The sequence below is a fragment of the Apteryx mantelli genome, chromosome 8 (assembly GCF_036417845.1).
Source record: "Apteryx mantelli isolate bAptMan1 chromosome 8, bAptMan1.hap1, whole genome shotgun sequence".
Lineage (NCBI taxonomy): Eukaryota > Metazoa > Chordata > Aves > Apterygiformes > Apterygidae > Apteryx > Apteryx mantelli.
This window is the reverse complement of record NC_089985.1, coordinates 32,570,515-32,582,919: the sequence shown is the minus strand read 5'-3', so window position 1 is coordinate 32,582,919 and position 12,405 is coordinate 32,570,515. Positions and strand designations below refer to the sequence as shown.

General features: G+C 51.3%; 3 protein-coding genes across 5 annotated transcripts in view; 1 reads left to right on the top strand and 2 right to left on the bottom strand.

The window, feature by feature from the left end:
• Positions 1 to 188: 188 nt before the first annotated feature.
• On the bottom strand, positions 189 to 4,964 carry NSUN4 (NOP2/Sun RNA methyltransferase 4). The gene is made up of 6 exons (XM_067301189.1): positions 4,854 to 4,964; positions 3,891 to 4,303; positions 3,181 to 3,335; positions 2,441 to 2,595; positions 1,516 to 1,640; positions 189 to 688 (listed from the first exon to the last, which is right to left on the bottom strand). The coding sequence occupies exons 1-6, from the start codon at positions 4,962 to 4,964 to the stop codon at positions 415 to 417; spliced, it is 1,233 nt and encodes a 410-aa protein (XP_067157290.1). The 3' UTR covers positions 189 to 414.
• Positions 4,965 to 6,098: 1,134 nt separating this feature from the next.
• UQCRH (ubiquinol-cytochrome c reductase hinge protein) lies at positions 6,099 to 8,092 on the bottom strand. The gene is made up of 4 exons (XM_067301188.1): positions 7,971 to 8,092; positions 7,502 to 7,528; positions 6,903 to 7,064; positions 6,099 to 6,387 (listed from the first exon to the last, which is right to left on the bottom strand). Exons 1-4 carry the CDS (start codon positions 8,010 to 8,012, stop codon positions 6,355 to 6,357), a joined length of 264 nt encoding a protein of 87 aa, XP_067157289.1. The 5' UTR covers positions 8,013 to 8,092; the 3' UTR covers positions 6,099 to 6,354.
• A 73-nt stretch (positions 8,093 to 8,165) lies between these two features.
• Positions 8,166 to 12,405, top strand: part of LRRC41 (leucine rich repeat containing 41) — a 10,230-nt gene continuing 5,990 nt past the window's right edge. For 2 of the 3 annotated variants that reach the window (XM_067301183.1, XM_067301185.1), the window contains exons 1-4: positions 8,451 to 8,603; positions 8,677 to 8,763; positions 9,669 to 9,739; positions 10,228 to 11,407. In XM_067301183.1, the coding sequence (XP_067157284.1) occupies positions 8,501 to 8,603; positions 8,677 to 8,763; positions 9,669 to 9,739; positions 10,228 to 11,407 (1,441 nt within the window). In that variant the 5' untranslated portion in view covers positions 8,451 to 8,500. Of the gene's footprint in view, positions 8,604 to 8,676; positions 8,764 to 9,668; positions 9,740 to 10,227; positions 11,408 to 12,405 lie in introns of all 3 variants that reach the window. The other variant, XM_067301184.1, reaches the window with a different exon arrangement.

The window sequence follows — 12,405 nt, the reverse complement described above, 5'->3', positions numbered from 1 at the left end:
CAGATGGTGTTTATGAACCAGCTCATTCAGGATCAAAACAGACAGCAGGGAGAGAGCAACATCCGCACAGGGCGATTGAGCCCATTCTGAGACAGACAGGATGGATTGCTCTCCCTGGTAGGACCTCTCTCGCTTTCCAAGATTAAACACCTCGGCCTTAAACAAATAAAAGAGTAGGAGACTCCATGGCAGGTCTTTCTCATTTATTCTCAAAATCTGCATTAAAGAGCAGAATTCCTTTGGGACATTTTAAAAAGAAAAATAAATACAAAACAGCTTTGCTTTCCCTGGAAACGTGGGGTATTTCATTATAGCCAGCAGTGGGGAAGCAAGATCAGTTCCATTCAAAATGGCCCAGGGAGGTATGGTGTGGAAACTGGACCTGCCACAGAGCCAAGAGGTCTGTCATTCCCTCTACACTCGACGTAATTTGCAGAAATACATAGGTCCAAAGTTGGCTGTAAGGTGAGGAAGAACAAGCTCCCCCAGCCTGCAGTCTGAGGAGAAAGAAAATGTATCCTGGAAGAGTGTCCGGAAGTGGCTCAAGTCCTCGACATGGGTACTAATGTTAAATTCGGTTTCTGCAATTTCTATCGCTCTCTCAATCACATATTCATTCTGCAGCTGAGAGAGGGAGCATGTAGAATACACGACTTCTCCTCCTGGCTTGGTAGCAAGGATTCCAGCCCTATGGGCAAAATGAACAAACATACCATCACAAGAAAAGGACTGTAGTGGGACACCAGCATTTCTACCCTCCGAAATTAGGAAGCAAGCACTTAATTCCTAAGAGACGGAGAGAGACAAGCCTCCTTGATCTCTGCAGGCTCAGCAGCCTCACAGTGTTAGCGCAATTTCAAGACTGTTTTAGACCACAGCAGCACGCGTGAGACAAATGCTTAGACTGATAAAACATTAAAAATGGGAGAGCCACTACTGCAGAGCAGTTGAAAGAAATAATCTTACACTCACCTCCAAGTGAGTGAGAGAAGAGTAAACACAGGGCAAGAGGCTCTTGTAGTTAAAGCACTGTGATGGGATTCTCTAAGCTCGGCTTCGTTATTGCCACATTTCACAGTCAGCTAATATAGCCTCCCTAGTGAAATGGGGGTAATGAAATTCCCACATGCCCGGTGTTGCTGAGGGAAGATGTGGACAGCTCAGGAACCCTCCACGGCTGACTGCCAGAACCTGGGAGATCATCATAAGAAAGGACATTGCTATGTCCATTCTCTTTCTTAAACTCTCCTTATTACCTCCTTGTGGTTACTGCTGGAGATAGGAAGGACGTTTGGTTTGACCAAGCATGCTTTTACCTTCTTCTATTCCTTGTGGTTTGGTATGTTCAACTACTGCAGTTCCAAAAACTGCATGTATTTTCCACATTTGCCAATAGGAGCCTGAGCTCCCGTACAGGCACATGCAATGGGAGAAGGGGTTTCAGTGCTGGGCACTCAGAGAGCTGCTATCATAAACACACAAACGGCAACATAGCATAGCTTCAAGCTCACTCACATCAGCAGCTGCAATTGCAGCATTGGCAGCATCTGACGCTCCTTGGATCTCCTTCTGCTGAAGATGTTGTTGTCCTCCTCCATGACAGAGTGCCTGTCAGTCGTGCAGGGTACATCCACAAGGACCTGCAGCAGCAGAGATCCTGCATCGATTCTGTGCTCAGTTCAAGCTCAGAGAATCTTCTATCACAACCTTCTCTTTAGGCAGCTCCTCCACCCTTGCCACACACAGAAGCTAGATTAATGCAGCTCTTTGTACCTTGCCTAGCTCATCATATTGCCAGAGTGCAGGTATATACCTATGCTGAATTGTTATTTGTTTGACTGCTTCTGAGTCTCCAGGGTGAACAAATAGACACAAAAGTGCTGAAAAAATTCACATTCTCGCACATATCCTCATTTGAAGTTTCCACTCAGTGCATCTTGTTGATACTTGCTACCATGGCAGAGAGTGACCCATATGGATGCAGCTATGCACTGCCAAAGCTTAACCACCTCCTGGAGCAACAAAACCACCTCCCACAAGCAAAACAAACTGCTGAAGTGCAAGCACAGCTGGACACCAACGCACCCCTGACAGAGAGGCAGGAATCTGGGGCCAAGATGTGGTTGAGAAGACAGACGTAACTATCTAAGCCTCAGATTTAACCCCTTACAGGTTATAAATTAGGAAGGGTTCTTTTAAGGGCTGTTATACAAGTAGATACAGGTACAGCTTAGGATGTCCCTACTTCAGATCCTGCAGGAAGTAGGCGAGTATAGCTAGAAGAAACACTATATATGGCTAAGCCTTACCTCTTTCTCTACATGTCAGACTATGGAGAACTGGGCCTACCCAGTTACACTGTTAGATAAGCTACTGTCTTCCTCTGAAACAGGAGGAAACTGAACTCGATGGGCTTATCTTCATGTTTTTGGTCACCTACCTTATGGAAAGTTCCACCTTCCAGTTCCCCCCAGTTCCTTCCATCCCATGAAGTGACACACACAGTTTCCCTGATTTGCTTGGGAACATAGCTATTGAGAATCTGGTGCAGCCTCTTCGTGCGAGAAACAGTGACATCATTGGCTGCCAGATGCCCTGAAGTAAGAGAGACAAAATGGCACATTGAGAAATTCACTCTAAAAATACTAAATCTGACTCCTACCTCTTATAACCACAAAAGATTAATGGCCAGATGGGCATTTCCTGGGGGACCAACATACACTGCAGACCAGAGGCTGCCGAACTTCAGTAGGTGCAGTGAACACTGCAAGTACAAAAGCTACATCAAAGCTATACATTGTCTTTCTCCCAAAGACAACAGAAAAAAAAGCTTCCTGCAAAAGGCAAAAGCTTTTGTCTCTGTCTACATCTCAGCACTGAGGCAACAGGAGCTCCCAGCTCTATGTGAAAGAGAAAAAAAAAAAAAGAAAAAAAAGATGCCTTTCCTCCCACCCCTGTTTCTGGACAGGTGCTGAGCCAGGAACTGCATCATCACGGATGAAACACACCACATTTGGAAAGATCCACACTGAAATAACTCCCAGAGAATCATTCCTTATTGCCCTCAGTGTAGCTCTCATCTTAATCCTTGGATAGGAGGAGTTACCACAGCAAACTCTCTCATCCCAGTTTTGCACAGCAGTACCAGGTTGATGGGTGGGGAATAATCCCTTTACCTACCACAAAACCCCGTCTGCAGGATAGCCAGAGTCTTGCCACCTGGAGCTGCACAGAGGTCAAGGACAAAGTCATCAGGTTGAACGTTAAGTGCCAAAACAGGCAAAAGAGATGCTGCATCCATGAGATAATAGTTGAGGATCCCCAGAGTGTCCGGCCTGGTTTGCGCAAAACAACAACAACCGTGTGAGGAAAAAAAGCAAGTGAAAGTTAAGATGGGTACATACAAAAGAAGCTGATGTTAACACACACTCAAACCCTGAGACCAGCAATAATAACGTATGGCTTCCACTACTAATGTTCAATGAAACATTAGAAAAATCTGGCTGGATATAGTATAGCACTTCTCATAACCAAGTAATAATGTCTTTTAAAAACACAATTTTAACTCTTTAGCTAATTCAAGCATAAATGTGCCAGTATGACATGTATTTAATACTGGGGTGAAGAAAACAGGATAACAACCCTTCCTCTCCCCAAGGCTTTTGTTTTGCTGAAGTCTTACAACACTGGGATGAGAACAGTAAGTTTTGTTTCTATTCCCAGAATTCCTGCCATTTCTGTCATGAAACTGCTACAAAACAGGCTCTTCTAAGAAACCCAGACTTGTAAGGTGAGCGTCCCTTTTCAAGGCGAAATTTATAAAAGGGCACTGTAAATGTTTGTGTGCAGCACAAGACCCCCCAACTCTCCAGTCAGTGTGGCCACCTTACCGTGCAGGACGAAAGCGAGTGACATCTCCTCTGGGGAACGTGTAACACTTGATATTGGAGGTGATGGGGGCAGAAAGCGGTGGCGGTGTCTCTGCCCGTTTCACAGCCTGGCATTCACTGGGCGCTTCCCGGGACGCACTTTCCTCCCTCTCTGCTTGTTCCGCAACCGAATCCTGCTGCAAACCTTGTGCCTTTTGGGAGGCTTCAGAAACAAAATCCACAGCGTTTAGCAGCTCCAGCTCTTGGGTGACACGGTCAACATCAGCGAAGTTGTTGACAAGGGCGCCGTATTTCTGCTCAGACAGAAGGCTGACCCGGATTGAAGGCCAGGTGTCCTTGAACTGCAAGCTGTAGTTCATGTCGAAGTTCTGCAGAGCCAGTCTGGTGGACGGGATGCGGGGGGCTGTGGCAGCCTTAAGAGAAAAAGAAAAGACGACATGAGGGATATCACGACAAAATTGCTCGATACCCCGGTGCTCCCCGGCCTCCACGTTTTTCAGGGAGACTCAAACCCTTGGCGCCGTGCTGCCGCAGGTCCCTGCGGCCTTCGCAGCCCTTTCGCCGCGGGAGCAGCACCGCGGGAGCGGCGTCGCAACGGAGCAACGGGGCGAGGGCGCCGGGGGCTCAGCGGCCGAGCCGGGGCTGGGGCTGAGCTCGGGGGGCGGCAGGGGCCGGAGGATGGGAAATGGCAGGCGTCCCTCCACCCCCAGGGTCCCCGCCCGGCGCGAAATGGCGACCCCGTCGCGAGGACCCCTCCATCACCCCCCCTCCCCAGGGTCCCCGCCCGGCGCGAAATGGCGGCCCCGCCGCGAGGACGCCCCCCTCGCCCCCCACCCCGGGGTCACGGCCCGGCGTGAAATGGCGGCCCCGCCGCGAGGACGCCCCCCTCGCCCCCCACCCCGGGGTCACGGCCCGGCGTGAAATGGCGGCCCCGCCGCGAGGGCCCGGCCCAGCCCCGCTCACCCATTTCTCCTTGTAGCGGTAGCGGCGCGGCGCCGAGCCCAGCACCAGCGCCGCCGCCGGGCCCCGCCGCAGCAGCGCCGCCGCCCGCCCGCCGCCGCCGAGCGCCGCCATGGCCCCGCGGCCCGCGCCGCCCCCGGGGCGGGGAGCGCGGAGCGAGGCGGGGAGCGCGGAGCGGGGCGGCGCCCGGCCGCGACGCGGCGGCCCCCGGCGGCGGCAGCTGGGAGCGGGCGGCAGCGCCGGCGCGGCAGCCCCTGTTACACCGACTGTAGCTGCTTCCCCCTCCCCAGCCTTCTTCCAAAACCCCTGAGCCACAGGGGAAGGAAAAAAAGAAGGAAAAAAAAGCTAACGTTACACTTGCTCCTAGCTTGTTACACTCATCCGAAGAAAGCTCCGTTTCAATCCCTTAGGGATTAAATTAGGAATCCATTAGCAAAAGGATTATGGACTACTACATTGATAAAACATCTACCAAGTTTTAAAAAGTGTTATTTTACTTTGATGATTTAAAAAACAGCTGAGAAAGTATTGGCTGCCCTGGGAAACGTCCCCATTCTTCCGGTGCTGAACAACCTCTTACTCCAAATCAAGGCAGGAGTCGCGTGTGAGCTCGCCCCCACGCAGCAGTAGTCCCCAGTCATCAGACAGGGTGGATGGTAAGGGGGGGGGGATGACTCCAACCTCGCACCCCAGGAGGGCCTCATCGCTCCCCAGGGGCGCTCAGAGCCGCAAGGACAGCTCGCAGCCCAGGCTCTAGCACCGCTGTGACCACTTGCGCTCGAGAGCGGGTGGGAACCAGCTAGGCACGTCTGTCTGCAGCCACCTGGTTGCTTTTGTGCAAGCCTGCGCCAGAGAAGAGGCTGTTTAAAAAGAGAAGTCTTCAACCAGTGCAAAGACAATTTTTCCCAGTTGTTCAACTACACCATAGAAGTCACACTTCTCCTAAAAAAAGGGCCACTCCACATCTTCTGGTAGGCAGCAGGTGTTTCTGGAAGTTTAATTCAGTCACAACTTACTTATTATGAACAATATCCATCTTGTAGGGCTTTCTGGTGCTAACAGAAAAACTCTTACCTTTAGGATTGCATTCCAGCCACTGCTCATAATGGCTGTACAAAAAGGATGTTCACAAAAGTGAAGAAAAGCCTCTCCCATCCACTCCCACAGATGACCCAACCCACACTGATTTCATCTTAACCTGGCATTGGTGCAAGTCAGAACCACAAGGATTAAGAAATAAAAGCAAGATATTTCCACAGGAACTTTTAATGTTTAATATGGAAAATTACAGAACATTAACATGGATTTTGCGTAGCTGCACATCTTCCATGAAAACAGGCACAGTGACTTGCTGACACTCAGTCACTGCCAAGCTGCCAGAAAGCTGTTTTGTTTATATTTCACATTCACAATAAATGGGCAGCAAACAGTACTGTGAATCCAAGAAGAACCTCCATGGATTTTCTGTTGGATCGTGGAAGCAGATGGACAATTACTCCAGTGTTCACTTCAGTTTATCAAAGAGTTTGTGAGCAACCTAAAAAAAAACAAAAAAACAAAACAAAAAAAACAAAGCACTTACTAACTGTTAAGTTCTCTCGGTTCAAAAGATCTGGAAACCTGCACGCTTTTTCACCCATCACTTGGTTTTCTACACCACTAATGTGCATGGCCCTACACCTCTCTGCTCTTCTCAATGTTTTACAAGTATCAGAAAATCATTTAAAAAAAAATAAGCTGAGATTTCTTACAAAGCATCACTTCAGACAAAAATGGTTAACTCTGAGTGGGTAATGCAAACATAGTAAAGTGTTATTTGTATGGCACAAAAACGTGATCTATTTGTACTGTTGTTTAAAGCCTACAGAATTTCAGATGGAATTGTAACAAGTAGGAAACAGTTACCATGAAATCACAGTTCTTCAGAGCTCCTTTTGACTGTGACTTAACCGAGTCTCACCCTCAAATTGTTTTCACTCTCAGGAATATGGTTAAACACTTTTCTGCTCACAGTTTCAGCAGGGATGTTACACCCACCCATGCTGCACTTACACAGTGGTCCCTAGCATGCAGGAAGTCAAAAAGCTCCTCTGTACATTGCTCTTCTGTTTGGGACCTCGAGGAAACCCGTGCATCACACAACTCCAGACGTTCCCGCGCCTTCACACATTTCTCAGTCTGCTCACAGTGCTCCCTAATTGTGGTTAAAGGATCCTGCAGACACAGAACTGCGATAAGAACAGAGAGACCCTGCAACGCAGCTATTTTCTCCCCACAGAATTGTTTTTTTCCATTTATGGCCTGATGGGAGCTATACACCCATACCAGACCCCAGATTCAAACTACTTCCATCCTAAACTTTGCATCACCAGCATAAACCAGCAAACAGCAGCCCAAACCCACATAAGCGTGCTCGAGTGCCGAAATCCACAGTGCATCTCCTTGGCGCAACAAGCCGCCATACAGCCTACAGAGCAGAGCGGCCCGTGCCCAGGCCATGCGTGCAGCAGGTGCAGGGAGTCGCACCCGAATGAGGGTGCGGGAAGGACCCAGCTACGCCGCCCCCGCCCCTCCCGGTCCACGCCGCCGATCAGGCCCCGGGCCCCCGCCGGGCCCCACTCCCCGCAGCGCTGCCGCCTCCAGCGTCTTACCACCAGCTCCTCTTCCTCCTCCTCCTCCTGGGGATAAACCAGAGCACAGCCGTTACCGACTCGCATGGCCTCACCCCCCGCCCCGCACACCCATTCCCGCCCGCCCCGGAGCGCCTCGGCTCAGCGCGGCCCCGCCGACAAACCCCCTCCCCCCGAGCCTCGCGACCGGGCTACGGCGCCCGGCGGCGGCCACAACGCATCGCCCGTACGCGGCTACGGGGCTCGGCAAGGGTCAGTGCACGCGGGATGAGCACCTGCAGGCTGAACGGGGGCCGGCAAGGGTCACACCGAAACCGACGTTCTATCCCCACAGAGCGGCTGCAATACGGCAACCGGCAGGGCTCAATCCGCGCTACCACGAAGATGGACCGGGGATGCACCCGCCCCACTCCGCGCTACCCGCTCTACAGCCCCGTCGCCCCGGGGGGAGCGGGAGGTAGGGGAGAATACTGGTCCCGGCACCGCTCACCTCGGGCTCTCCAGCGTGAACGACGTTATCGCGCAGCCCCATCTCCCCGCGCCTCCGCTGCAGTCAGGCAGAAGGACTCACCAGGGTCACCCGCCGGAAACGCCGCTTCCCACCCCGGAAACGGAAACGCTTTCCGCGCCGCAGCGACGTGCCGGGTGACCTTCCCAAGAGAGCCGCGCTTTAGGTCGAGTGCTTCCCTTCCCAATATGGCACCCCAATATGGCTGCGCGTGTGACCTCCTCAAGATACCTGCCGCAGGACGCTGTGTCTTGTTTTTGTTCTCCTTTCTGTGAAAGCAACACTGGGTCCCGGTCGCCGTGACCTCCCTGGCCAGGCTGCCTCTGTTCCTAGCCCATCCTGCAGACTGCGAGACAGAGAGGCCGCTCACGGTGACCTCCCCAACATGGCCGACGGCGCCATCCGTCCCTCCCCCTCGCCAAGATGGCGCGCGTGGCTGCGCGCTCTCCGCCCTGCCCAAGATGGCGGCAGTGGCGGCGGAACGGCGGCGCTGAGGGGGGCTCGCTGCGGCCATGGAGGGCGGCGGCGGCAGCGCGGCGGGGCCGCCCAGCCTCTTCGCGCTCAGCGGCGCGGCGGTGAGCTGCAGCATGCGGGCGCTGGAGAGGGACGTCTGGGGTAAGGCGCGGGGCCGGGGGGCGCGGGGCGCGGGAGCCTGCCCGCACGCTGCCGCCCTCTCCTTCTCCCGCAGCGCTGCCTGGACACGTCCTGCGCGGCCTCCTGCCGCTCCTCAACGTCTTCTACCTGGAGCGGGCCGAGGGCGCTGCGCGCCGCGCAGGTGGGCCGCGGCTGGCGGGGGGCCTGGGGCGGGACCGGAGAGGGGGAGCGAGCCCCCAAAGTGGAGACACGGACCCCAAAGTGGAGGGGCACCCTCCAAAGTGGAGACACGGACCCCGAAGTGGAGACATGAGCCCCAAATTGAAGGGACAGCCCCCAAAACTGGAGAGATGAACCCCAACCCGCAGGGACACTTCCCCCAGACTGGAGAGGTGAACCTGTAATTGGAGAACCAACTGCCCCCCAAGCTGTGGAGGGCTTTCCCCCCCCCCCCCCAGCTGGAGGAACAACACCCTCCAAACTGGAAAAATCAGCTCAGAACTAGAGGGACAAAAGCACTCCCCTCCCCAGCCAAATGGGAGGGACACCCCACACCCTTACTCCCTCAATTTGGAGGGACAAAGTCTTGCAAACTGAAAAAATAAACCCTAAACTGGGGAGATGAACCCCTCTGAATGGCGAGATGAACCCAAAGAGCATAATTATATCCCTTGCCTGGGACGCTGGTTACTTGACTTTGCCACCTTACCACAAACACATGGAAATCCAGCAGGAAAGGCAGCTACTCTGGCCCAGAATCCCAAGTCATGGACGCAGGCGGGGTTTTCTGGTAATGTAGGGTATGTTGTAACTCCCTTGGCTCACCAATTTGCTTCTTCTGAAGACCAACAAAAACAGCCATTTTCTAAGTCCTATCTCTTAAAAGACAATGTTTTTTACCTTGTTACATCCTTCATAACAAATGTAAAACATCTTCCTTCTGCTTTAAGGGTCTGAATTTGCTTCCCCCTAGAAAGCTGTTCCCTCATCTGTCCAAACACACATATGAACCCCAAGGAGGGAAACTCTGCAGGAGGACTTTAGGCTGGGAAGAAGGGGTAAAGGTGCCTAGTTTCTTTTTTTCAGGCCTCTCAACACAGCCAATTTGGCGCAAGCTCTGGGATGATGTGATGAAAACCAGGCCACCCAACTCAGAGGTGAGGAAAAGCTGCTTATGGGGAGCGGAGAAAGAGCACAAAGCAAATGCCCTGAGTTTGGAAGAATTTTCTTTACACAGAAGAACTGAAGAAGCTCCATTGATTTGGCATAACAAAAGAATGGTTAGGAGACAAGTTAACCATAGCCTATAAATAGACACCCAGGAAGAAAATTTCTGATAGTGTGTTCTTTAATAATTTAGCTTCACTTTCAAACCGCTGAATATATTAAATTAAGCTAGAAGGGGAATGAAGAGATAGCAGCAAGAGTAACTCAGCTTTTGAACAAACACACTTAGGAAGCATGTTGTGGACTGGTAAAGTAGTTTCAGTTGTGCTAGTAGTTTTGTTTGAGGCAATATTTACTATAAGCTTAGCAGATAGCAATAATTTGATTTAGAATGAGAAAGATCTTAGCTGACTTTTTCTTAACATGGCTCTGTTGAATGGGTTTTGTCCTGGTTGACCCTAAGGTGATGTAATTGCAGAATATAACCTGTTGGAGGAAGAAGTTCCTTGAAACATTCTTCTCAAACATTCTTCATGGTGTCTTGGATGTTTCTTCTGACTGGCGTCTCAACGACCATCATTTTTCACCGTTGCTCCACAGCTCACGGCACGTTACCCAGCTCACTCTCTGCAACGTGCTGCAGGGGGTGATGGAGCTCACTGCTGAACACAACCAAAGGGTGCTTGAAAACCTGGCTGGCTCCCTGCGGATACTGAAGTTTCGGCACCTGCTCTCCTCTGACCAGTCTATCAGACGTTCTCTGGTTTTACTTCTTCACCGGCTGATTCACCATGGCTCTGTCAGCCAAGTGTCCATGTATTCCTGGCCTATTCCTGACACAGTTCTTCTCATTCTCATTTTGAGCATGAGTGCTGGATATTGGTGCTCAGGAAAGGTGCTTACGTATCACAGCAGCCCTTGTGGCTTTTGCAGAGAGGGCAATGCCCAAAGCCAGGAGTCAACACAAGAGGGATCAGAGATGGACCGTTGCAATGAGAAGGAGTGGAGTGACGGCAAGAACCAGCAGGCTTCCCTCAGCGCACTTGAGGAGGCTGACGCTCAAGTGGAGGCGAACAGACGTGGGGCTGACACTCCCCAGAGCTCAGCCCTTTCTGGACTGAGAAGTCATCCTTCCCAAAACCTAGTACGTGAGGAGGGAAGCAGCGAGGCGTCCTGTGACCCCACCAGTGTTAAAGACCCCCCCAGAGGGTGGTCTTCTCATCGCCTCTCAGAAAGGCTGTCCTGTCGCCCCATTCTTCGAAAGCCACGTAGACGTCTGAAATCTGCAGTAGGGAGGAGACGCCGCTGCCCCAGACGAAGCAGGGGGACTTATGATGACCCGGAAGACCTTTATGATTTTGTTTTTGCTGTTGCTAGAGAGAATGCTTCAGAATTACTCTTTGACAACAGTGTCGCAGAAGGAGAAAATGCCAGTAACTGTGCTAGTTCCTCCACAGGATCTCCATGCTCTGGCAGTGCTGGTTGTAAGAAAAGAGGAGGATCTGCTGGGAACTTTTCTCTGAAAACTGCTCACCGCTTCCGAAGCGTGTCCACACTGGAATTGTTCTCCATTCCTTTGACTGGGGATGCGTGTCGGACTCTGAGTAACCTGCTGAGCTCCTGGGTGTCATTAGAAAACCTGGTTCTGTCTTACAACGGTTAGTGGTATGAACAGGGTACTTCCGGCCTTGTTTTAATAGTATGACTTACTGCTCAGGTTTACCCTCCTTTTATTTATTTATTTTTACTGGAATGAGCATTTTAAGAGTAACTGGTCCTGAAAATGGCATTGGCAGAGACACATAAAGAGTGCGAGGAGTCGTTTGAGGGGAGAAGGAAGCCAGCAATGACAGAGAAGGGTCATTATGTGTTGGAGGAAATGGTGCTGAGATGAAAATATGGAATTGCACAGCCCCGCAGGGATGAGGAGAAGGAGGGAACGGGATGTAAACCCAGTAGGATCTCAAGGGCATGCGATGTGGCTAGGAGACAAAACAGAATGCAGGGCAAACTCCATTCACATATTGAGCCCACCTTCCTTGTGGGGAAGTGTGACAGGCCCACCCTAAGCCTGCCGGTTTTTCCAGGCAAGTGGATTCTCATGTGCTGCGTTTTCATGTGGGAGCAGAACCCTTGCACTGTGGGGTAGGTAACGGGATGGGAGACTGATAATAAACTAATGTGAATGAAGTGTAGCAAGTTCTGTGGGTATTGAACTGGGAAGAACAGAGTTGTGATGATTTTGTATGTCCACTGGTCAGGACAGGAATCTGTGACTTACTGGTTTTGCATCTGCAAGTGTTGATCTGTATGAAAGATCAGAGCCAAACACTAACTGCATAAATTCTATTCCTTAGAAAACAGTTTGGTCCTTTCATTCTTGTGATACGGATTTTCCCCTTTATGATCTAGTGAAAGGCTACTGGATTAGTTTTTACCAACAGGAGGTAAATGTTCAGTTTCGACCTTGAATCCAGTCCTCCTACCTGCCCATGAGAGACAGTACAGCAAGAAATATGGGAGGTATGCAAAGTGAGGAAGTCCAGGCAAAACGCACTCATGGTCTTTACCCTGACCATAGCCTGAGATCTGAATATCCCTGGGTTAGTGCACTGGACAGTTGCAAATGATTTTGATGGTGGCCCTCCTACTTCTT

Coding starts and splice junctions, on each gene's coding strand:
- NSUN4 (XM_067301189.1), bottom strand. CDS start 4,964: ATGGCGGCGCTCGGCGGCGGCGGGCGGGCGGCGGCGCTGCTGCGGCGG. Junction 3,336..3,890: donor ACTCGCTTTCGTCCTGCACG/GTAAGGTGGCCA, acceptor TGCGCAAACCAG/GCCGGACACTCTGGGGATCC. Junction 2,596..3,180: donor CCTGCAGACGGGGTTTTGTG/GTAGGTAAAGGG, acceptor CTCTTACTTCAG/GGCATCTGGCAGCCAATGAT.
- UQCRH (XM_067301188.1), bottom strand. CDS start 8,012: ATGGGGCTGCGCGATAACGTCGTTCACGCTGGAGAGCCCGAG. Junction 7,529..7,970: donor TTCACGCTGGAGAGCCCGAG/GTGAGCGGTGCC, acceptor GTTTATCCCCAG/GAGGAGGAGGAGGAAGAGGA. Junction 7,065..7,501: donor AGGAGGAAGAGGAGCTGGTG/GTAAGACGCTGG, acceptor CTGTGTCTGCAG/GATCCTTTAACCACAATTAG.